General features: G+C 45.8%; 4 protein-coding genes across 7 annotated transcripts in view; 1 reads left to right on the forward strand and 3 right to left on the reverse strand.

The window, feature by feature from the left end:
- Positions 1-376: 376 nt before the first annotated feature.
- LOC106937034 (deoxynucleotidyltransferase terminal-interacting protein 1) lies at positions 377-18,128 on the reverse strand. Of its 2 annotated transcripts, none has more exons than XM_015018334.1 (13): positions 17,532-18,128; positions 2,939-3,006; positions 2,748-2,844; positions 2,576-2,674; positions 2,440-2,499; positions 2,306-2,362; positions 1,954-2,009; positions 1,834-1,876; positions 1,634-1,692; positions 1,459-1,519; positions 1,311-1,382; positions 1,166-1,221; positions 377-732 (listed from the first exon to the last, which is right to left on the reverse strand). In XM_015018334.1, exons 1-13 carry the CDS (start codon positions 17,604-17,606, stop codon positions 624-626), a joined length of 912 nt encoding a protein of 303 aa, XP_014873820.1. In that variant the 5' UTR covers positions 17,607-18,128; the 3' UTR covers positions 377-623. The 2 variants fall into 2 exon arrangements, with proteins under 2 accessions (XP_014873820.1, XP_014873819.1); XM_015018333.1 differs by having other exon boundaries at positions 2,939-3,009; positions 17,532-18,124.
- LOC106937043 (protein tyrosine phosphatase type IVA 2-like) lies at positions 4,382-8,055 on the reverse strand. Of its 2 annotated transcripts, none has more exons than XM_015018352.1 (8): positions 7,949-8,055; positions 6,463-6,600; positions 6,222-6,327; positions 5,825-6,155; positions 5,666-5,758; positions 5,462-5,592; positions 4,965-5,039; positions 4,382-4,889 (listed from the first exon to the last, which is right to left on the reverse strand). In XM_015018352.1, exons 4-8 carry the CDS (start codon positions 5,918-5,920, stop codon positions 4,778-4,780), a joined length of 507 nt encoding a protein of 168 aa, XP_014873838.1. In that variant the 5' UTR covers positions 5,921-6,155; positions 6,222-6,327; positions 6,463-6,600; positions 7,949-8,055; the 3' UTR covers positions 4,382-4,777. The 2 variants fall into 2 exon arrangements, with proteins under 2 accessions (XP_014873838.1, XP_014873837.1); XM_015018351.1 differs by having other exon boundaries at positions 6,463-6,581; positions 7,949-8,053.
- Positions 11,006-15,872, forward strand: LOC106937037 (gap junction beta-4 protein-like). The gene is made up of 4 exons (XM_015018339.1): positions 11,006-11,105; positions 13,434-13,643; positions 14,145-14,446; positions 14,527-15,872. Exons 2-4 carry the CDS (start codon positions 13,473-13,475, stop codon positions 14,867-14,869), a joined length of 816 nt encoding a protein of 271 aa, XP_014873825.1. The 5' UTR covers positions 11,006-11,105; positions 13,434-13,472; the 3' UTR covers positions 14,870-15,872.
- Positions 18,129-18,235: 107 nt separating the features above from the next.
- The window catches only part of pcif1 (phosphorylated CTD interacting factor 1), a 32,295-nt gene continuing 28,613 nt past the window's right edge, over positions 18,236-21,917 (reverse strand). For both annotated transcript variants that reach the window (XM_015018329.1, XM_015018330.1), the window contains exons 12-16: positions 21,776-21,862; positions 21,510-21,694; positions 21,342-21,435; positions 21,098-21,273; positions 18,236-20,045 (exon numbers count right to left, since the gene is read on the reverse strand). In XM_015018329.1, coding sequence (XP_014873815.1) covers positions 19,736-20,045; positions 21,098-21,273; positions 21,342-21,435; positions 21,510-21,694; positions 21,776-21,862 — 852 coding nt within the window. In that variant the 3' untranslated portion in view covers positions 18,236-19,735. The remainder of the gene's footprint in view (positions 20,046-21,097; positions 21,274-21,341; positions 21,436-21,509; positions 21,695-21,775; positions 21,863-21,917) is intronic.

Consider the following 21,917-nt stretch of genomic DNA (forward strand, 5'->3'; position numbering starts at 1 on the left):
ACTGTTTAAACTTTACCTTTTTGAACAAAGTTATCTAATTTTTAAAGTGCAATGAGTAATACTTTTATAACAAATTTATAACTAATGATTTTTGCAGGCCCACTTCCTGCGTTGCCCCAAACTCTGCTAAAGCCTCACCTCCTGTCTCCACTGTGATTGTGGCTTGCTGCTGGCATCTTCCACACAAACTGATCCAAATCTTTGAACTTACCGATTTGATTGCCTGAATTACCTGGACCGTCACCTGGATTCTGTCACAGCTGATTGTGGATACGTACGCTCCACTCTCTTTCAGAATGTCGGGGGGTTTTCCTGTTGGATCAGATCCTCATCTGGATCTGAAGATGGCAAGCTAGAAAAAGGACTATGGACTTTATGATTTTGGAATTAATTTATTCTGAGTCAATTATCTTGTCTCATCATGCTGCTGTAATTGTCTGGTTTTATTCAAATCACTTAACATATATACACCAATCCTAAAAGCACTGCCTCCTGTTTTCATTCACACCTCAGGCTCCTTAAAAGGACAATCTTGTGATGCTGCTTTTGGAGCTGCAGTTAGCTGCCTAGCCCATAACTGTTACAAAGGGGTCACATGATCAGAGCCTCGGGTCATGTGACCTTCAGGGGTCGTTGTCCCTCTGAGCCTCCATGGCGCGCTGCATCTTCTCCACCATCCAGGGAGGAACGCCAAATGGCTTCAGCTCATCCATCCGCACGTCCGGACAGTCCCTGGAAAACACACGTGGGTTACCATGGAAACCATTGTCTTTTTAAAAGGTTTTGAGAATTTTGTTCCTGCTCAACAATAAACTAAGCAAGAAATATGAAACTTAAACTAAGAAAATAGTCCATTTCTTTTTTGCAGGAAAGGAATATGAATCAATTCAAAAATTGATCTCAAAAGGAAATCAAATATCAGAAGCAACATGAAACTGAAGGAGGTTAAAACAGGAGAAGAAGAACAGGCTCCTCCCACCATCCCAGTCTGGTTCTGATCCAGTTCAATGAGCTGTGGGTCAGAACCACCAGAGAGTCGGGATGCTGTACGGTTCTGGTCCAGAGTGTGTATCAGTTCGGCTGACTCAGCCTGAATCTGTTCAAGTTTCATCTGGCCCGACCCGAATGCACACCGCCGGTTCTGGAGAACAGAACCAGACCTCACCTGTACTCATCGCTGCGGGACAGATCCTGGATGTCCTCCTCAATCAGAAGGTAGGCCTGAAAAGAAACGAGTCAGATTCAGAGACCAGAGGTTCTGCAGAACCGCCAACAGAACCAGAATGTTCTGGTGGTACCAGAGTTCTCACCATCTTGCCCCCTGTGGCCCTCATGTGGTGCCGTTCTGCCAGCCACTGCTTGTCCTTGGCGTCAGCGGCGTACTGAAACACACAGCGCCCCCCGCAGGTCAGCAGCACGTCTGCACTCAGAGGTCATGTGACAGGAAGCCGGACTCACCTTGAACAGGTCTGCGTGTTTGATGTAGATCCGTCCTCTGGTTCCGCCCATCCCCAGCGCCCTGCGATGACATCACAGCAGCCAATGACTCACTTCCTGTTCAGCTACTCAACAAAGTTTATCAAAGTCGATCTCATGACATCACGCCTGTTTCTGATTGGTGCCGGTGACTCACTTGTTGGCTCTGGAGCCAAGAACGAAGGTGCTGCTGTCGTTGAGTCTGGACGGATCCCACTGAAACACACACAGGTGAACTTCCTCACAGGTGATTTCCATTAGAGGTGGCTCCTCCCTTCAGCCTGACCACTAGGTGGCAGTAACCAGCTAACACCACACCTTCAAAGTTCACCTGTCAGAGTTTAAGAACAGACTCACCTTTGGCCCCTCCCTCTTCACAGGCTCTGCCTTCGGCTTCACTCTGAGGAGAAAAACTCAAACCAATGAGGTGCTGCGGTCTGCCTGGACACTGATGATGTCACCTGGTCAGGTACTCACAGAGGGTAGCTGGCGGGACGGTCCGAGGAGACGACGGGACCTGGACGACTTTTCCTCTGAGGACAGAGACGGACCAATCACACGAAGGCAACAGTCAACAACCTCACCTGGTTCGGCGTTTAGCCAATCGGCAAAGAATTAGCACGTACCCACAACAGGCGCAATAAAGCTAGTAGCTAACATGGCCGCCTAACAAAGCTAGGCGGCCATGTTAGGCGGCTAACATAGTACATGTTATGTTATCTAGCTGTTAGCTAGCCAGCTTACATAGCCTAGCCAGCAAGCTAGCTAACATAGCCTAGTCCTACATCAAAGATGAAGATGCTCAGGCTACACCTGGCTAACACGCTACCTTCTTAGGTAGAAGATTTCCTCTGATCACAAAGTCTTCATCAGCTGCTCTGGATCTCTGCAGCACAAACAGAACCGGGTCAGAACCAAGTTGGGTCACAGCCTGCTCTGATTGGTCAGTCAGAGGGCTTGTACCTTCATCGTGACTTCTGATCCTGTTCTTTTCCCCTCCACTTCTGGAAACAGCTGTTTGGCCTGGTGATGACATTACAGAACCAGGTGAGTGTGGGTAGACTGGGCTGCTATGGGAGGAAACAGGAAGTGACCTCACGTGTTCCAGAACATTCCTGCAGGCCTCCCGGATCAGCTGGTCAGTCTGGACGTCTTCGCCAACGTTCTCCTTCACATTCTCCGCCGCCTTCTCAAAGAACTGCAACAGACGCACCTGGTTACACTCCACACCTGCCCGCACGTGACCCCATCCCTATGGTGTGACCTCTGACCTTCTGGTACTTCCTGAAAACCGCCATGATGTCATCGTTGAAGCTGGGCTGAAGTACGGCCCTCAGTAGGTCCATGGACACCTGGGGATCCGTGTAGCTGCTCACAGGTGGAACACAGGATGGGATAAGACTGGACCGGGTCAGAACTGGACTCATCAGAACCAGCAGAACCACAGTCCAGCTGCACTCACCTGACTGCAGTGTGTGAGCGCCGTCCTCGTCTCTGGACGTGTCGATGTTTGATCATCAGGTTCCACGGCTTCTAGTCGATGAAGAACAGGCAGTTCAGTGCCTCCTCCATCATCATCATCATCATCATCAATATAAACAAGGTCCTTCTAATAAAATAGGTAATGTTTATTTATTTCATATTAAACTGGTATTTCCTACAAAATAAATTTAAATCTGCCAGTGGTATGAATAATTTTGAGCTTATGGCTACTAAATTTAGATTCCCATCCTCCTTTTCTGACCAGAGAAAATGTTCTGGTGGTCCAGAAGAGAACCAGATTTAGTCTCTCATGATCAGTTCTGTTGATATGAAACTATAATTCACAAACTTTAAATGAAGCTCAAAGTTTCCTCTGATCGGTTTGGAAGCAAGTTAATGAACATATTACAGACCTCAAATAAATATTTCATTCCGTTTTAAAAGTTTAGCAAAACAAAAACAGAATTTACAACAGTGAAGTTCTGAACTTGCAACAAAATTCTGATATAGAAATAAATAATCTGAAACAAAAATATGGAAGCCCGTTTCCACAACTCTGATAAAAAACATAAAATAAATTATCTCACTATTTCGAGATAGTATCTCAAAATAATGAGACTATCAAGATCCAGGATAAAGAAGGCCTCCCCCTGACCAGCAGAGGCTGATCTTTGCCGGTGGGTTACATCGATCCGCGTTTCCCCATCAGATACGGTTCCCTCTGCGTCACAGTGCACATGTGTTTCGACGACATTGTCACTTTTTTCACGTATTTGCAAGTGCACTCTCATCAGGCACACATAATGTCACGGCCTTTTGGCTTCCAAAACCAAACTTTTCCTACAAAGGCTGTGGGTGGAAACAGGTGGTTTGATTCCTGCACATGATTGTTTGGGTTGGGGGATAAAATATATATATATAGTCACGCNCTAGCTAGCTAAATATTTAGCTTGAACCTGAAACCCAGTAAGATCTGGTTTTGGTTCTGGTCCAGTAACTCTGCTGCAGTCCAGACAGTGCTGTAGGACATCAGTCACTTGCTGCCATGTGTCCACGGTGCCTTCACCCTAACCACCGCTGATTACTCAGAGGATGACCTTTCACCTGGTTTGACTCAATGGAGGTTCCACAGCAGGAGTGACCCTTGGAGGAAATCTTAAACCATGACCTCTGACCTTAGCTGAGGCCTGAAGACGTTCTGGTTCTTCTGGACCTCCTGGATCGGTTCTGCAGAACTTCAGAGACGGTTCTGAATCCTATCTGTTCCTCATCTGATCCAGAGCCGGACTGGATCAGAAGAACCTGGTGTGTTTCTGCCTCCTTTCTGCAGCTGGCCGGGTTCTATGGGCCTTCGGGTCGGGTCCAACATGGCTGCCGTTTTTGGATCGTTAACCATATTTTTAGTCACAAACTGAATCCTGAATATTTAGTTTGTAACTTTATTTTGAAGGTCAATGTTAAATTATTTCACAGGAAGTGAAAGAACTTTCCATGGAAAAGGCAATCCAATAGCAACCAATGCGGTATCAGCTGATTGGCTGTGCTGACCTGTGGGCGGGTACTGGAGGTTCTGGACAGATTGCTAGAAAAGTTTCAGCATAAACAACTTTATTCAACATTTTTGGGTTTTTCTGGATCAGAACCAGAGGAATGAGGAGGGGTCAAAGGTCAAACTGAGCAGCAGGGGAGCTATAGGAGCAGACAGAGGCTGGTTGAGACCTGTGAGAACCAACGGATCAGAACCGGGTCTGAATTGCATGAGGAATGAATCAAAACTGGTTTCCATGAAGAGGGTTCTGCCGACCCGGTTCCGTTGGGCCTACTGCAGACAGCAGCTCTGGCCATTGGCGTCCTTGGAGCGCAGGCAGAGTTTGGGTCGGTAGTTCTCCAGGAAGTGCAGCTGCTTGGCGTTCAGCGCGCCGCGCCGCTTCCTGTTGCACACAGAGAAGAAGATCCGGTCAGAACCGGACCAGCAGAAGAACCGGCACCAACAGAAGATCCCTTACTGTCTGATGAGGTGGACCGCGTCTTCGTACTCCATCCCACACTCGATCAGCGCCAGAGCCACCAGAACCGGAGCGCTGGGGAGACACAGCCGGGTCAGTACAGAACCTTTAACAGAACCTTTAAGAGAACCTCCATCAGGTCCAGGTTCAGCTGAAATGGGTCTCTGGCCTGCAGCAGGACTCAGCCTGGTTCTGGTTCATTCACAGCGTTAGCGTTAGCTGACCCGTCTCTCTGAGTGCGTTCTGATTCTGTCACTGTTGTGCATCAGCGCAGCTGTAGCAGTCAGTGTTTCAGCGTTCCTTCATGGACCTTCATGCCTGCAGGCTTTAACATTTTACTTTTCTTCAACATTCACTTTTCAGTTTGATTTTGTCCAGCATTAATTTTCATTTTAAGGTTTGATTTTTTTGCACAACTACTGATTATGTGAACGTCAGATCTGTCGGAATGAGCAAGTGGTTTCCATGGTGACGGTGTGTTTCCATGCTTTACTGACCGGCCCAGTCCGGCCACGCAGTGCACCGCCACGCAGCCGCCCGGCTCCTCCCTGAACTTCACCTGCAGCAGGTTCAGCCAATCATCGACCACTTGCTCCGGGGGGGCGGAGCCATCATTGAACGGCCAATCCTGCGGAGACAAGCGGTTCAGGAGGAGGAAGGCTAACCTGGTCGGCGCGACAGGAGGATCTGTCGGGTCTCACCAGAACCTGGATGCCCTCCTGGCCTAGCGGCGCCTGGTCATACGTGGCAGAGCAAACCCGCACCAGGGTGGTGACGCCGTACGCCTTCAGCTCCTGCAGGAGGACAGAGCGGGTCAGAACCAGAACCACTACCAGGAAGAGAGGAGGTCAGGTCCATACCTCGATGAACTTCCCCAACTGAGCATCGGTGGGGTTGTGCGTGATGAGGAAACGCAGACAGTCGAAGGAGATCTCCACTGGCGCTGGGCGGTTCATCTTCACCGTCTGGACCGACTAGCTGCTAGCAGCGGATCAAAACCAGCAACTGGATTAGAACCAGCGGGACAGACAGCAGTTGGCAACAGAGACTGGCCGTTGGATCGGCCTCTTCCTCTAGAGAGAAGAAGGAGCGGCGAGGATTGGCTGGCAGCAGAAGCTCCGCCTCCAGAACACGGCACAGGCTGACAATTGGCTCGTCTTCATATGTCTTCGACAGGACGGCGGGTTGGACCTGAAAACGCCTCGCTCATTAGTAATCACCCATGATGCATTGCAGCTGCAGTGCCGAGTCACTGACCTGGGAGAGACGGCGCGTCCTCCTCTTCACTTGTCCACGATGAGCAGCAGGTGCTGAGCTTGGCAGAACGCTCCTCCCAGCTTCGCAAACGCCATGCAGGTGCAGCCTGCAGCACAGCCAGGTCAGCAGCAGCTACTAGCTGCTACTGTAGCCACTGCTGTTGCTAGCTGCTGCTACTAGCAGCGAGCAGCAGCTAGCAACAGTGGCTACAGTAGCAGAAGTAGCTGCTACAAACACTCACCGTGATGCCAGCTGAGGAGGTCAGAGGTCATTGAGCGGACACAGCAGAACGTGACGACTCTCGGATGTAAACACACCATTGATGATGCTGCTGCGGTTCTGGGTTCTGGCTAACTCGACCTGCTGGCCCAGTGCTGACCTGCCGCACAGAACAGGAGCGGTTAGGGGACAGCTACCCAAACCCAGGGAGGGTTCTATAGAACCCAGTTCCTCTGAGCTATTCCTCAATATGGGGAAGACAGGAAAACATAGCTGGTTGCTGAATGGGCCTGGAATCTGGTACCAGCAGTTACTACGTCCTCACTGGTTTAAGTCACTATGACTGGTGAAGGTGGGAAATATTTCCAGTAAAGAAGAGTGAGGTTCTGATGAGGTGGCAGCATGGTGGAGCAGCTCTGCTACGTTGGTTCTGATGACATTTTCTCTCAGGTTCGGAATACTGAATTAAAATAAACCATTTAACGCGCAGCGTTATTTATGGGCAGCAGCACCAGTGGACAAAACTGATGAGGTCATCCAGGAAAATGGTCTCTGCTGCCAGGGTACTGAGCTGTTAGCATGTGATGACTATAGCAACAGACTTCAGTCAGAGGACTTGTCAGGGTCGTTGCATGACTGACTGCTACTGGAGATCCTTCCTAGCTATAGCATCAACATCCACAACAGCTCTTGGATAGTCTGACTTGTTAAAACCTTTCACTTTCAGGAGAAAAAACATATTTTTTTAATTTAATTTAATTTAATTTCTGAATTCAAACTACAAATGCTCCCCCTCTTAGTGCTCATGACTTATGGATCATATATTTCTATTTTCTGCCAGAAATTATTGTAATTTAAAATTTTACTTTCATTTTGACCTGTTGTAAATTTACATGCTCTATTTAACTGGGATTTAAAATTAAACCAACAGCTCTGCTGAAAAACATTTTCATTTGTCCGAAATCATTTGAATACGTTTTGGCCTCGCGACACAAATGTCATTTTTTGTCGCGTGGAATCAAAACAGGAAATCACAGCAGAGGAGAGCGCCCCAAACTCAGACGGTAATCTTAACTGGATTCATGTCAAAAGTCCCAGTTGGTTTGTCACTTAAAATAAAGAGATGCGTGAAGAACCGAAAGGAGAAACGGCTCCTTTTGAGGACGAACATTAAAGTAGGTCAGACCCCCAAAGGTCGGTGAGGTATGTTCATCAAACCAGAGCCTGGTTCTGTTGGTGGCGTCAGAGAAGGCTGCGGAACCGGTAAAATAACCCAGCGGCTGTTCTACCGCTCACGGTCCACACTCCGACACCAAGAACCGAGCTCCCTGCCCAGTCCGCTGCCGCGCCGCCGGACACCTCCTCTGAAAACAGGTCAGCTACCTCCATGTTCCCAGCCTGAAGCTCAGGGCGGGATCCGGTGACCTTGTTACCGCGGGCACCGAAGGATACACACCTGCCGGCGCTGCGACACGCCGAAAACACGTCAAACCCACGGGAATACTCACACACGGCGGAGGATCCACGGAGAAAAAACCCACACTACTGACACAGACTCCTCTGCGAGGGAGACATGTTGGACAGGGACATAAGGTAGGAGGAATACGACTTCCGCTTACTTAGTTTCCAAAATAAAAGTCGTCCGGTTTTCCCCAGTTCATGGACTCCTACGTCAACAAGGCCGCCATGTTGGAGAGGATCAACTTGTAGGCGCTACCACATGGTTACAACTGAGAATATAGTCTGAGCAGGGAATGTAGCTCCGACAAAATGCCTGACTCATTTTAGGCTCATCCATAACTTTGTCATAATTTTTTTTTTTGTAATCAAAATCTACCAGTTTTTACACACAAACCAGCTTGTATTCATCTTTCCATTTCAACTCTGTTCTGTTTGTTTACAAATGTTGCTTCAAGGCACTTTGCCAAATAGAAGAAACATATTCCATACTAGGCACATCATATAAATATGTAATACGTTCTATCTAATTATTCAGACAGATTCAGAGTGAATTACATACATTCTCCCTGTATTTTACTGTAATAATTTACTTGTGTCTGACCAAGAGGGGACTCCGCTCACGTCCACATTACATTAAATTTGCTTCTTTTTTTTTTTTTTTTTTAATAAAATCATAAGACGTCTGTAGGGGATCTTCTTCATATGCTTTGGTGTTGTGTGCACTTCCAAACCTACTGGAATAATGTAATTCTGACAACATCAGCTATTTGTGGGCTTTCTTTAGATGCTGACCCCAGGATTTGGATACTTGGAGATGTTGTCCTTGAAATGATATCCTTACAAGAAATACTTTGTTTTGTTAGCATCATCTGCAGCAAAAAAGTGTATACTTAAAAATTGGAAATCTATGGAGCCTCCAAACAAGAAACATTGGATCAACGAACTGTTATCATACTGCACTTCTGAAAAAATTCTCCATTCGATATGTGGGACATTGGCTAAGTTTGACCAGATATGGACTCCCTTCCTGGACATTCTAACCAGATTAGATCTGAGAGACTGATCTGTATTGATCTTTACTGTCTTGTTTAAATTATTTTAATATTTATTGTATTTCTTTTCTCTTAACTCTGTGTCACGCCCAGCTCAAAGGCGATGACAAAAATGGGAGACAGACGAGCGGATCTAAAGTAACAGGAATTTATTTTATGAAAAAATATGCTCTGGGAGATCTGCACAGCCAGTCAGAGAGAAGTGTGGACCGATGCTGCTCGTTCCGGCCTGGTCTGGAGGGCAATCAAGCAGACCAGTGACTGACTAGATGTCAGGATTTATCAGCTGCCGGTGTGTTCAATTAACAGCCCATCTACCTGCTTCCTGAAAAGAAACAAGAAAAAACACACAGAGACACCTACTGGACAGGAGGGGATCGTCACATCTGGCCTTTCAAAAATATGTGTAGCGCTAAATGTAAAACCACCGAATGTGTTGCTACATGGAGAGAGGGGGTGGGTTTTATTTCTGAAGTTGTTTTTTTCAACTCCCCCCAAAAAGAATGTAGTATTGTACACTGGATGTAGATTTTGTATGGTTGTACATTCTGAATAAGTATATCTATACAAAAAAAGTTTAAATAGTTTAGAAATGTGATGCAAATTATGCAATTGGTGATTTTATTGTGTATTTATCATCTATGTGCTGCAAGTTTTCTTTAATTTATTTAAATGAAACAGGAAAGGATTTGGGTTGGTGGGAAGGAAACATAAGACGTCTGTTTTCAAAACTTGATGTTTCTTTGTTTTAACATAAGAAAGCTACAATTTATAACCCCTAATGTTTGCAATAATATATCAGAGGTGAACAGATGTGGCACAACAGAATGTTACATAAGTGCTGGTAGCCTGTTGATCATCCTGCACAATGAGTGTAATAAAAGTGAAATGTCAGCAGTTCACAGATGCTAAAAGTTGGGGAAGATTTTTATCATTCCTGTTTACAATTTAAAGTCTGACATTCAGGAATAAGTGAGATTCAAAATTAAAGGAATGAGTTGTGTGAAAAAAAAGATGTGGAATCAGATTTCTAACTCTGTTGATCTCAGCTGAAGTTGAGTGAACCTAGCTCCCGTACTGTTCTTACTCTTCCAAGTACTAATTATTAAGCATTATAACAATGTAATTTGTAATATTACAATTTTAAAACACATTGTGATAATGTAATTTAAAGTAATAATGTAGTGGCATTTCCTCCAGTTTTCTAGCGTTCTGAATTAAACCAGGGGGCCGACCTGTGGTAAGCAGCTTCTTTCTCAAAGGACTTCATTGTTTAATGAGGAAGTAACAATATGAACATCAGCGCAGCCTGATGCTGTGGTGAACATTTCTCCCAGCTTTGGAATACTCTGTTAAATGAACTCAAAGCTTATTAAAATGCTCAGACAGTGCAGGGTTATGGTGAAGACTGGAGGAAAGTCACAGAGTAGCATTACAGGCTATATTTAGTGTCATCATGAACATTAAAGTCATTTAACACTAAAACAGAAAAGAAATCAGAGATCTAGAGCAAAACAAACAGAAGTGGTTTTAGTGCAACCAGGATGAGGAAACTAAGCGTTAAATATTCAAAAGAATTGAACCTAAATGACATTTTATTGATTTTGTTCTGAGATAAACATCCAGAACGCATTCACAGTGTTTCACTTTCTCCACATGCTGAAATGTTCCAGCTTTTCCAGTATGATGATGTGGAAGAGGGTTTTGAATTTTACGCAAATTTATTAAAAGTAGAAAACCAAGAAATCACATTTCCATAAGTATTTACACCCTTTGTCATGAAGCTCAGAGCCGCTTCCTCTGATTATGTGCGAACTTTGAGTCTGGATGACAGCAGAGGTTCTGGTCCGGTGAGATTCTGGTTCTGTGAACATCTGGTCTCCGTCAGCAGGCCCTGCAGGGCGTGGCCCCTCTCCTCCCCCCTAAAAGAGGCGCTGGCCCTTTAAGTGGCAGGACGGCCGCTCTGCTCCAGCTGAGTTGCTCTGGGTTTGGTTGCTGGAGGCGGGGAGTCTCAGGTCGGGACTTGCTCAGGCTTTGTGCTGATGTGAGGCTGATGACACCGCTGCCGATCCGTCGAATTTTCACAGGGCAGGGAGACGATCCAGAGTTTCCTCTGCTCCACTCGCTGGCTGTTTGAGACATCTGGTACCAGGTAAGGTTCTGTTGGTTTGGGTTTTATCTGTTTTACCAGGTTTAGGTCAGAACCACAGAGGAACCTGAAATCCAGGACAGTTTTACAGGAAGTTTCCCATCTTGATCAGCGAGACGAGAAAACTTCCCTCCCAGCAGCTTCCTGAGGAAACCTCTGCTGGGCTGGGTCACCGGCTCCAGAACCGGCCCCAGTTCTGGTCGTGAGTTAGAGACATCCACAAGCTAACCATGAGTTCCTTCACAACCTCGTGGATGTGAGCAGAACCTCGGGTTCAGACCCGCTGAGCCTCCTGGGTTCTGGCCTGCTGGTCCCACATAGTTTATCAAAGCGGGTCGGGCCGGTTCCTCTCCTTCAGTGACATGAAGCAGCAGCCAGAACCAGAGGTTCTGTTAGACCTCCACTCGGTACCAGAGCTCCATCAGGTCCAAACAGAACCACATTTCATGTCTCATCCAAATGTTAAATCCAAAATAAAAACGTATTTTTCCGTTTTAACCTGAAGCTTTTATTTACGCCTTAACCGATTCCATGTGGTTAAGCAAAATTATAGCAAGAAAAATAAACAAATACTGAATAATAATAACATTTACTTCCAGACAGAAACTCTGGAAATAAAACTAAAAGCTTAAAATAACAAACTTATAAGTTTAAATGTGACTTTTTTATGTTAATGCTTTTTAGGCTGACATCTCTTTTTCTGCTTAAATTTAAATAAGAGTTTCTTCTTTTCTTTGTTCATTTTTAAATCGGGCAGCTTTAACAGAGACGATCTCTCCTCCGTCCAGATTTTTCTCATCATTTTCAGTCTTTGTTGTTCATTCTGCCCATCGGGCTCAGCACTGCCCCCTATCTGTGGGGCACTGTACCATCTGCCTCCTGCGCATTTACAGCAGAAGGACTAAATATGCCACACAAATTCATTAAACATGCTAGACTGTTTAAAGTCAACAGGTTTTTAAATAATGTATATTAGCGATGAGGGGCGCCTGGAGGATATTATCAGAGGATACAAAAATACTATCAGTGCACCGGACCCAAAAGATCCCCACCTAGCTTCACTGCATTGTCACAGTTAGCTCAGAGAAAAAGCGCCAAGCTGCCAAATAAACAAAAGTAAGCCGACCAACAACATCCAGGTTTAGGACGGACATGTTCCCACCCACAGACTCACACCGCTGCGCTGTGTACACAATGTTTCGATACAAATACCTTTTTATCCACAATTTTGTTAATAGTAAAGCGGGTTAGATAATGAAAAATCCAATGACTGTATTTTTTTTTTTTTCCTTTTGACTGAATGAAAATATCAAGGTACGCACAGCGCACACAGCTGGAAACAACCAGCTCTCTGTCCTCCGCTCTGCTTCCTCCAGACGGTTTACCGTAAACAACCGCCCCCACTGAGCTAAACTAGCCGCCTCAGGCCAACACAGACCGTCTGTTTCATTCACGCTGTGAAACAGCGCCCCCAGAGGCGAAGCACTGGACTGCCTCATGTTAACAGGAAATGCGTAAACTCAGCCATTTTGACCATAGAAATGTTTGATACTACCAATAAACAAACACATTCGTAGAAATTGATTTTCCATTCAATGCAGTTTATTTCTATAGCACCAATTCACAACACATCGCACTTCAATCGTCCAGTCTTTCCAGTTGATCCCAGTTATCAGTCAGAGAATCAAGTTCAGTTCATTCAAATTGGCTGGAAAAGTTTCTGGGGAAACCCAGCAGACTGCACTTTGCAGCAGTCCCTCAGGCCAAGCATGCATGTGGCGACAGCAGAGAGAAACAACTCCCCTTAACAAGAAGAAACCTGTTAAAGGATTCTCCCAGAACCAGAACCAGAACTGGGCTCAGTCTGAGCGGCCAGCTGCCGTCTGGAGGTCAGAGGATACAGAAACATTTCAAAGTTCCTTGAGAACAACACCATGATCCGGGTCAGAACCGGTCAGAACCTAGTGATCAAACATCAGAGCTCATCTGGTCTTCCTGTTTTCCTCTCCAGTCCAGAGGAACTACCAGGGTTCTGTTCCTCTTCAGAACTTCAATTAGAACCACAGTTTACCAAACTGGGTGCAAGGTTCTGATGGACCAGACGCCCTGGCTGGGTGAAGTTCTGACCCGGTTAGACTCTGAACGGTGGTTCTGATGGACTGGAGGTCCAAACAGAACCATGTTATGAGGGATTGGTCAGAGCAGCGATGAAGACAAAGGGATTAACGTGACTCGCCCAGATACTCTAGAACCGGACCTGTTGGACTGGAGTGTCAGGTGTCTCACGATGTCTCACGATGTCTTACTGATGTCTCCTGTCTCCTGCCCCAGTCAGAACCCGGGTGTGTCCCAGAACCCTAACCCGATAGGATGAACTGGTCCGGATTGGAGAATCTGCTGAGTGGGGTCAATAAGTACTCCACAGCCTTCGGGAGGATCTGGCTGTCCATGGTGTTTGTCTTCCGGGTCATGGTGTTCGTAGTGGCAGCCCAGAGGGTGTGGGGAGACGAGAGCAAAGACTTTGTGTGCAACACCAAACAGGTGAGCTCCACACTAACACACCTGAACATGTGTGTCAAAGTGGCGGACCAACAGGTTCCTGATCGAACACTGGGTGACTCTCCATAGCAACCTTTAGTTGACCCGATAAAACCTCATTCAGACTTTCCTGCTCTTCATCAAGACCTTTGGCTAAACAGCCTGGATGCAGCTTAGGACTCCATCCTCCTCAAGACGGAATCTAGGTCTAGAAACATCCTTATTTAAAGATATTTTACTTTGGTCAAAGTCATAATTTATTTCCTGTTACATGCTGTACGTGAGTCTCCCCCTGCTGGCTTTCAGATGGAACAGCTTCAGGCTGATTCATCCCGCACACCACAGCTGGCTGTCTAACCAGTCATGTTGACCTAGTTTATGTCCGGGTCTCTCTGTTCTCTCTGGTCTTCCGAAGGTTTTCTGTTGTCATGATGTGTTTCTGCTCTAGTTGGTTGCTCTCCTTCTGGAGCGGTCCAGAACTCAACATGTTTGACTTGTTTTCAGCCTGGCTGTAACAACGTCTGCTACGACCATATCTTCCCCATCTCCCACATCCGTCTGTGGGCGCTGCAGCTAATCTTCGTCACGTGCCCATCTCTGATGGTCATGGCTCATGTTAAATATCGCGAGGGGAAGGACAGGAAGTACATGGCAGGGCACCAAGGCTCTCACCTTTACGCCAACCCCGGCAAGAAGAGAGGAGGTCTGTGGTGGACATATCTAGTGAGCTTGGTCTTTAAAGCTGGGTTTGACACTTCGTTTCTCTATATTCTGTATCGGATCTACCATGGATACGACCTTCCCAAGTAAGCTTTGGACTTTACTTGCTGGCAAAGACAACAGTGGTGTTCTTCAGTTGCTTCAATCTGCTCTACTTTCTCTGCAGACTCTCCAAGTGTTCCCTGGCACCGTGTCCCAACACCGTGGACTGCTTCATCAGTCGTCCAACAGAGAAGAAGATCTTCATGCTCTTCATGGTCGTGTCCAGCGCCATCTGCATATTAATGTGCATCCTTGAGATGATTTATCTCATCGGCAAGCGCATCTTGAAAATGATAAACATCCGAAACGAGAACCAGAGAGTTGTGTTTGCCGACCAGCATGAACTCACCGCCATCACACCTCCCAGGTCCCAGTACCGGAGGGCAGACCCAACGCTGGCAGAGAGCCAGCTGAGTTTAAGCAAGCGGGAGAAGACTGAGGGTCGACAGAAAACAACCCTGCTATAGCACAGAGACCAGTGGAAAACAGGAAGACCGAAGGTTCTGGGATCAAGGGAACAAGTACTTTAAGGGTTCCCTTCAGGAGGAACTGCTGCTTCTCCAGACGGGAGGCTGGATGGAGTTTTCAGTAGCAGAACAAAACTCTCAGCTCTGCTTGGGTTTACAGCTAGCTTTGCTTAATGACTGTTTATCAGAAAACTGCATCTGGTGCATCTTTTTATTTATTCATCCAATGAGACCAAAGAAGTCACATGATGTAACGACTTCATGACAACCAAGGGTTACCGTCCTCACAGTGACAGACGGCCATCTAACTTCATGCTAAAACATCACGTTTACTCCATGAGAGTTTCTATTCCAAAGGTTCTGGGCCGGAGCAAATCTGGGTCGCTTGTAGACCCGGGTGTATGCACATCATGTCTGAAGCTACAGAAAAAGCTGATTTAGTCAGAAACAACAAACAGCAAGAGGCCAAGGTCAGGTCGGAGGTCAAAGGTCAGGCAGGAGGCATGTGTGTGCTCCGCCTTTCTCAGACTGTAGGGTGCTCTGGTAGCTGCCTGATGCAGCGCACCGGGCCCATTCCTGGTTCTGTTGCTGCCAGAACAACCAGCAGCATGCTGGTACCAGGCAGGTGGCAGCCGGGTTCTACTGTAGGTACCGGCCCGGAGCGGTTCCGCCTCTGGTCCAGCTTTACAGTCAGGATGAGAATCATTTATGGTGACAAAAGAGCCAAAATGTTATGAGAATAAAAATGGTAGAACTGTGTAGATGAATCGTTTCAGCGAGGAAAGCCTGGAGGTTTCATCTGTCAGCTTCATCAGATTTATGAATAATTTCATACTGACTGATTATTTCCTTATTCCAAACATCACAAGACGCTCAGCATTTCTCATTTTAATTATGCAATTCTCTAAAAATTCCTACTTCTTTCTCCTAACGTCATGTGATTTTTTTCTAGTTATTGTGACTTTATCGTCACACGATTTTATTCTCAGATTTAAACTGTTTTGGCCCTAAAACATTGTTGTAAAAGTAGCAGGGAGGATTTCGGGGAACTGATTTATAATAACAATCTGCAGCTGTTTTCTCCTCATGCTTTATGATGGATTCTGTATATCGTGTATTTTTGGACGGTTTGTTGTGACTACAGAGATTGTTCTGGAAACCGGTCCGGCTGTTGCTGTGCTCCGCTGGGAGGAGTAATGCTGTGGGCCCAGGGCTCTGACTGATCCTGGATCAACTGGAATGAACTGAACTGATTTTAGTAAACCTTCAGTTGGGACTCGCTGAGGATCGGCTGCACAAATCAAATTAAACTGAAATGAGTTTTACTTTCATGTCCTGACAAAACATCAAACATGTCAACATTTCCTTTCATGTAAAATTAATAAGAATAAAACAAAAATAAGCAAAACAAGTCAACATCTCATAAACTTCTGGTCCCTGTTCTGTAGTTTATGATTCAGCTAGAGCACATGTGTCAAACTCAAGGCCCGCGGGCCACATGTAGCCCGCCATGTCATTTTATGTGGCCCGCCCCAGCATTTTATAGGCCGATGATTGACTTAAAATAGGTTTTGAGCACGAATTGACTACAAACTACATCTCCCACAATGCATTCCGATTGTTACCAGCCAACATTACGGCTTCTCGCCACTAGAGAGCAGCAGAGTCACCTCAAGCTGCTGATTGATTTTCCCAGCGAATAAAACTGAGACATCGACAAGCTAACATCAANAATCAAGATCCAGGATAAAGTGGGCATCCGCTCTCGATCCGGGTTTCCCCATCAGACATGGTTCCCACTGTGGCTGGTAACAGGTGGTTTGATTCTTGCACACACTTCCGACTTGATTGTTTGAAAAAACAAAAAACAAAAAAACAACCTTTATTTCTTTTTCAAATATCGACAACATAGTTACTAAAAATCTCTTACAACTTAGTTGAAAATGAAAGTTAACTTAATCTGACGTTTCAAGATCAAAAAGTGGTCAAAAAAATCATTTTACAAAAACCTCCAGTCATCACACCGGACATTTGCCCAAAACAATAAACCTCCATCAATCACCAGGTGTGTTCTTAATTACTCAAATTAATGGGAGGGTCTAACAGTTACCAAAGTAATCTAAACAATTCCAAATGTATAAATTACAGATTTTGGTTCTAAACTAACTTGCATATATTATGTTTAAAGAATAAAAATACAATGCTAGAAATTACAATTCACAAAATTTTACATAATTGGCAACAACACATACCTACAGATAGATCTTGATAGTATCTCATTATTTCGAGACAGTATTTTGAAATTAGATTTATTTATTTTTACCAGAGTGGCGGAAACGGGCTTCCATACAAAAAACCTAAAATAACATTTGTTTTATTATCGCTTGGTTTGCTTAAAGTAAAAGAATAAAATTTAAAGTAAATACGTCAATTACCAAAGGTGAAAAAATCTATAAACAAAAACCAAAACAAAAGAAAATGAAATAAAACTGAAAATTATAGTTAACTATAAACTGACAGCAATTTAATCAAAGAATAATGCAAGTAATAAATCTAAATTTATTATATTTACTATTTCAAGCTAAAATCAGGGATGCTTCGTTAGCCGTAGCTAGCTGCCCCGTTAGCCGCCGCTAGCTGCCTCTTCCTCCGGGATTCTTACCGGGTTCTGGTCCGGATGTTCCGCTCCGACCTGCTCCAGCCACTCCCGGCCTCCCTCGCTGCGATGAGCTCCCATGCTGGACCCGCTCCGAAGTTCTGCTGCGGTTCGTTTCGGTCAAGTCAGCTCCGGGTTGAATCGAGTTAACTCGGCTAGGCTAACAGTGGCTACAGCAGCAGAGACCGACGGACTTTAACGTGGTTCGGGTACAGATTTGGCCTTCTGACTGGACGCGAGGTTAAAAGTTTATTTTTAATCTGCTGCTGATCAATAATCGATCTGAAGTTTGATGTTTACTTCCAGGAAGTTACACCATCATTTCCGTCTAAGTGAAGCTGGTAAATTTCCTGCTAGTTATGTCAAAATTGAAGTTCCAGGTTCCGGCTCCAGGTTTCAAAATAAAAGCTCATTATGGGACGGAGCTGTTGTACAGAACTCTATTATTTAACTGGGTTTAGATGTACAACCGAACCGGGTCGGACTAAGGCGAACTTTAACTTCTAGGTTTCCACTTCATCGTGGACATTCAGTCACATCTTATGCTTTTTATGGGGCCTAAAGCCTGGCCCCAAAAAGAGCAGTGGTGTTTGACTCACGGGTCAGATAAATAAATGAAAAACTGACGAAAGTCCTCGGGAAGATAGAAAGACTGTGTGTGTGTGTGTGTGTGTGTGTGTGTGTGTGCAGAAGGACGAGGTGACTGGTCGTACTGGGCTTGATATATTTTTACTAGGAGAGAAGCTGCAGGTTTTCTGCAGGCAGTACGAAGGACAGAATGAATTTACACTGAAGCTGGAAGGACCCCGGAGACGACCACCGAGTCCAGGTCTGAACTTCCTCCAGCGGGTTCATGCAGAGCAGGAGGAGCCCAGCTGTCATACGCGGCTCTACTGTACACACTCATATACATCATAAACACTTTGGTTCGGTTAAAACACACAAACACATTTCATCTCTTTAAAAAGGTTAAATTAGACCAAATAAAAACTGATCAACAGCAAAACACCAACAGACCTCAGATCAGTCCAGCTGTACACTATCTACACACAGACAGGCGCCTGATAGGTCCACCACCAGCCAATCAGAGAGCACTCACAAGTGGGAGGAGTCAACTTTTTTCCTATTAAAGATGGACACATCCAGACAAAACCGGTTAAAACTAGATAAAACTGGTTCTATCCAGCTTAATCCAGACTAACCCATCCCTACAGAACCCAGACCTCTTCAGACCGGATCTATCTAGATTAAATCAGAATAGAGTGGATCTAACAAACATGAACCAGATTAGATTAGGTCCAACCAAATCAAACTAGATCAGACTGGATCTAACCAGACTGTAATGAATCAAAGAAATCAAAACAGACAAAAAAATGAATTGAACCAAATTAGATTTTAGTTCACTTGATTAAACTGGATTAAACCAGATTAATCTGGTTATATCCCGTCCCAACAGAGCCCTAATCCCTTCATACCAGATTTATCTGGCCTAAACCTGTACATACTGGATGTAGCACACATGAACCAGTTTAGATTAGGCCCAAACAAATCAAACTAGATCAGACTGGACCTAACCAGAATGTAATGAATCAAAGAAATCAAAACAGATTAAATAAAAAAAAATGTTTAACTGAACCAAACTAGATTAGAGAGGTCACCAGATTAAACTGGATTAATTTGGTTAAATTCACACCAGATTAATCTGACTTAATCCAAATCAATCTGGTGTGAATTATACAGGGTCAGACTAAAGCTCACCTTAACAGCTTGTATTTTTTAATCTCGTGTGAATCACAGAACTGGATTGGGACTGAAAGATCGTTTCCATGACTACTCGTCACAGTCTCAGGATTACCTGATGCCCCACCCCCTCTGCTGCCGAGGCCCCGCCCCCTGCTATAGGGCCTGGGTCTCAGACATGATAGCTGCCATAACAACAAATCAGGGGACGCCCCTCAGGTGGATTTTACTGCTGGAACTCTGAAGCAGTACAGACGCCGACGTCATTCAGCTTCAGGTGAGCTTCAACCAATCAGAGCAGCCAACAGACTAAAGAGACGTAATGAAGTTTAAATGAGGCTCCGCCCCCTGATGGCGGTGGTAGATTACTGATAAGAAGTGAGAATGTGCTACAGGTGCTGGTGAGGGACTGGTGATGTTCGTAAACACACATTTACATTAGGGGCGTGGCCTGCAGTGGCCACGCCCCTCTACATCGCAGTGAGCTTGTCCTGAGGGCTGCTACTGCTGCTGCTGCCGTTGTTGTTGCTGTCATGGCCACCAGGTGATACCATTGCGCTCTGTGTCCTATCAGAGGCCTTAGGGGCGGAGTCTCTGTCTCCAGGGGCGGACTGGGCGGGGCCAGGGGACGACAGGGAGGAAGTGCGGGACAGAGAGGGGCGGTACGCTGCCGTCAGCTCCGCCAGACGTTCCGGAGTCGGAGCCCACTTCCCGAAGCCAGCGTCGTTCTGGAGGAAGAGCACAGCGGTGCCGTGGACGGCCCGGTAGTACATGTCGTCCCTGGAAACAGAACCGGGTCAGAACACGCTTCCCAAAGAACAGAAACGAAAGAGGCAGGGACAGCGTAGCCCAAAAGTATTCATACCCTGCAAGGTTCAAAACCAGTTAAGTCACCATAATCCTAATCTTTAGGCCAGGACTTTGACTGGACTGTTACAGAACCACACAGTTACTTCCAGCCAACAAAACATTTTGGTAAACCTAAAAAAAAGAATAAAAAAAATAGATTTTCCAAATTAAATTTTTTCTTTTTAATTTTTGGACATGTATATTATTTTTTCACCATTTTATCATTCAGATAGATGCCAGGGCGGCCATGTTGCTGGACAAGCGTGTTTTATATCTTCTTAATTTAGACTTTAAATTCAAGTCAACTCTACGACTGTCAGGGCCGGGCTTCGATTTTTTATTTTTAATTACGAGGATAACGTTGTAATATTAGGAGAATAAAGTAATAATTTTATGAGAACTCCAATACAAAGTAAATACTTCATCTTTTAACACAGTTTTTCTCCACCCTGGTCCTCAGGCCTCCTGCTCTGCATGTTTTAGATGAGCCTCTATAACAGCTGATTCAAATGAATGCATGACCATCAAGTACTGCAGAAGCCTGTTAATCACCCAGAGATACAATTCAGGTGTGGCAGAAGGGAAACACAACACAGCAGCATAAAATGATCAACCGCTGAATTTTCAAGCAAACTGACCACTAGATGGCAGTAACCAGACGTAATCAAACCCTGATAACCAGGAGCCGTTTTTCTTTTAATTTTACAACGTTCTTCTGGTAAAATCGCGTCTTTATTCTGCTGATATTATGATGTTATAATGGAAAAACAAATTGTAGCCTGGCCTTGATACTTTTTGAAAATAATATGTTCTGTTATTTGTGATTTCTTTTTTAGAAATGTGAGAAGCAGGAAAAAAATGTGATTAAAATCAGAAATAGTTGATTTTGTTTCATCCAGTTCCATGTTAGGGGTATGAATAAATCTGGACTCAGCATGTCACTCTGCTAAGCCCGCCTGGCCCCATCAGAACCAGAGTGGTACCGCTTGCAGATGTGCTGGCTCCCGGAGCGATACTCATGTTCGTATGCCGGGACATTCAGCTGGTGCCGCAGGAACCGGCTGGCCTCCATTCGGGTCAGCGCCGGCGTCACTGGGTCGCGCCACTCAGGAACGAAGATGATGAAGGACAGCGGCTCGGAAGACCGATCCAACAGTTCCTGATGGAGACACGGACCAATGAGTCCAGAACCGGCCCGGACCCGGCCCGCAGCGACCCGGCTCTCACCTCGAAGTGCGTCACCATGGCGTCCATCAACTCCTCGCAGAACGGCGGGTTGGCTTCGAACGAGCCGCTGACCGGGCTGAAGGACAGGAACGGCCTGAAACACACACACAGCGTCAGCGCTGCCCTGACAAGCCCCGCCCACATCACCTGGCCAGGCGAGCGCCTCACCCTCTGGACCCGAAGAAGCCGTCGATGTCGGGGAAGGCGGAGCAGAACTGCTTGAAGTAGCAGTTGAGCGGCGAGGCGAAACACTCGAAGGTGACGCCAAACTGCCGGTTTAACGCCTCAAACACCGCCACCGGCAGCGCCCCCTGGAGGCCGCTGCCCTCGTTAGCACCGCTGCCAAACATCACCTGGACACAAACACACCTGGTTAACGGAGCTATCACTCCAGAACTACTGGACCGGAACCGGACCGGCTGGGGAACAGTCACCTGGTATCGCTTCAGGAGGCACCAAACTCGGGCCAGGAACTTCTCAAAGCGAGGGTCATCGATGCAGCTGTACCTGTACAGCAGCTCCTGCAGGTGGGACAGGTGAGGACAGATCAGACAGGTGGGGACAGGTGAGGACAGA

This window comes from Poecilia latipinna, unplaced genomic scaffold, assembly GCF_001443285.1.
Source record: "Poecilia latipinna isolate Pla-1442-1.1 unplaced genomic scaffold, P_latipinna-1.0 Scaffold2266, whole genome shotgun sequence".
Taxonomy (NCBI): domain Eukaryota; kingdom Metazoa; phylum Chordata; class Actinopteri; order Cyprinodontiformes; family Poeciliidae; genus Poecilia; species Poecilia latipinna.

Coding starts and splice junctions, on each gene's coding strand:
- LOC106937043 (XM_015018352.1), bottom strand. CDS start 5,920: ATGAACCGCCCAGCGCCAGTGGAGATCTCCTTCGACTGTCTGCGTTTC. Junction 5,759..5,824: donor AGTTGGGGAAGTTCATCGAG/GTATGGACCTGA, acceptor GTCCTCCTGCAG/GAGCTGAAGGCGTACGGCGT. Junction 5,593..5,665: donor AGGAGGGCATCCAGGTTCTG/GTGAGACCCGAC, acceptor TTGTCTCCGCAG/GATTGGCCGTTCAATGATGG.
- LOC106937037 (XM_015018339.1), top strand. CDS start 13,473: ATGAACTGGTCCGGATTGGAGAATCTGCTGAGTGGGGTCAATAAGTAC. Junction 13,644..14,144: donor TTGTGTGCAACACCAAACAG/GTGAGCTCCACA, acceptor ACTTGTTTTCAG/CCTGGCTGTAACAACGTCTG. Junction 14,447..14,526: donor CATGGATACGACCTTCCCAA/GTAAGCTTTGGA, acceptor CTTTCTCTGCAG/ACTCTCCAAGTGTTCCCTGG.
- LOC106937034 (XM_015018333.1), bottom strand. CDS start 17,606: ATGGGAGCTCATCGCAGCGAGGGAGGCCGGGAGTGGCTGGAGCAGGTC. Junction 3,010..17,531: donor AACATCCGGACCAGAACCCG/GTAAGAATCCCG, acceptor TTCATCGACTAG/AAGCCGTGGAACCTGATGAT. Junction 2,363..2,439: donor GATCAGAAGTCACGATGAAG/GTACAAGCCCTC, acceptor TTTGTGCTGCAG/AGATCCAGAGCAGCTGATGA.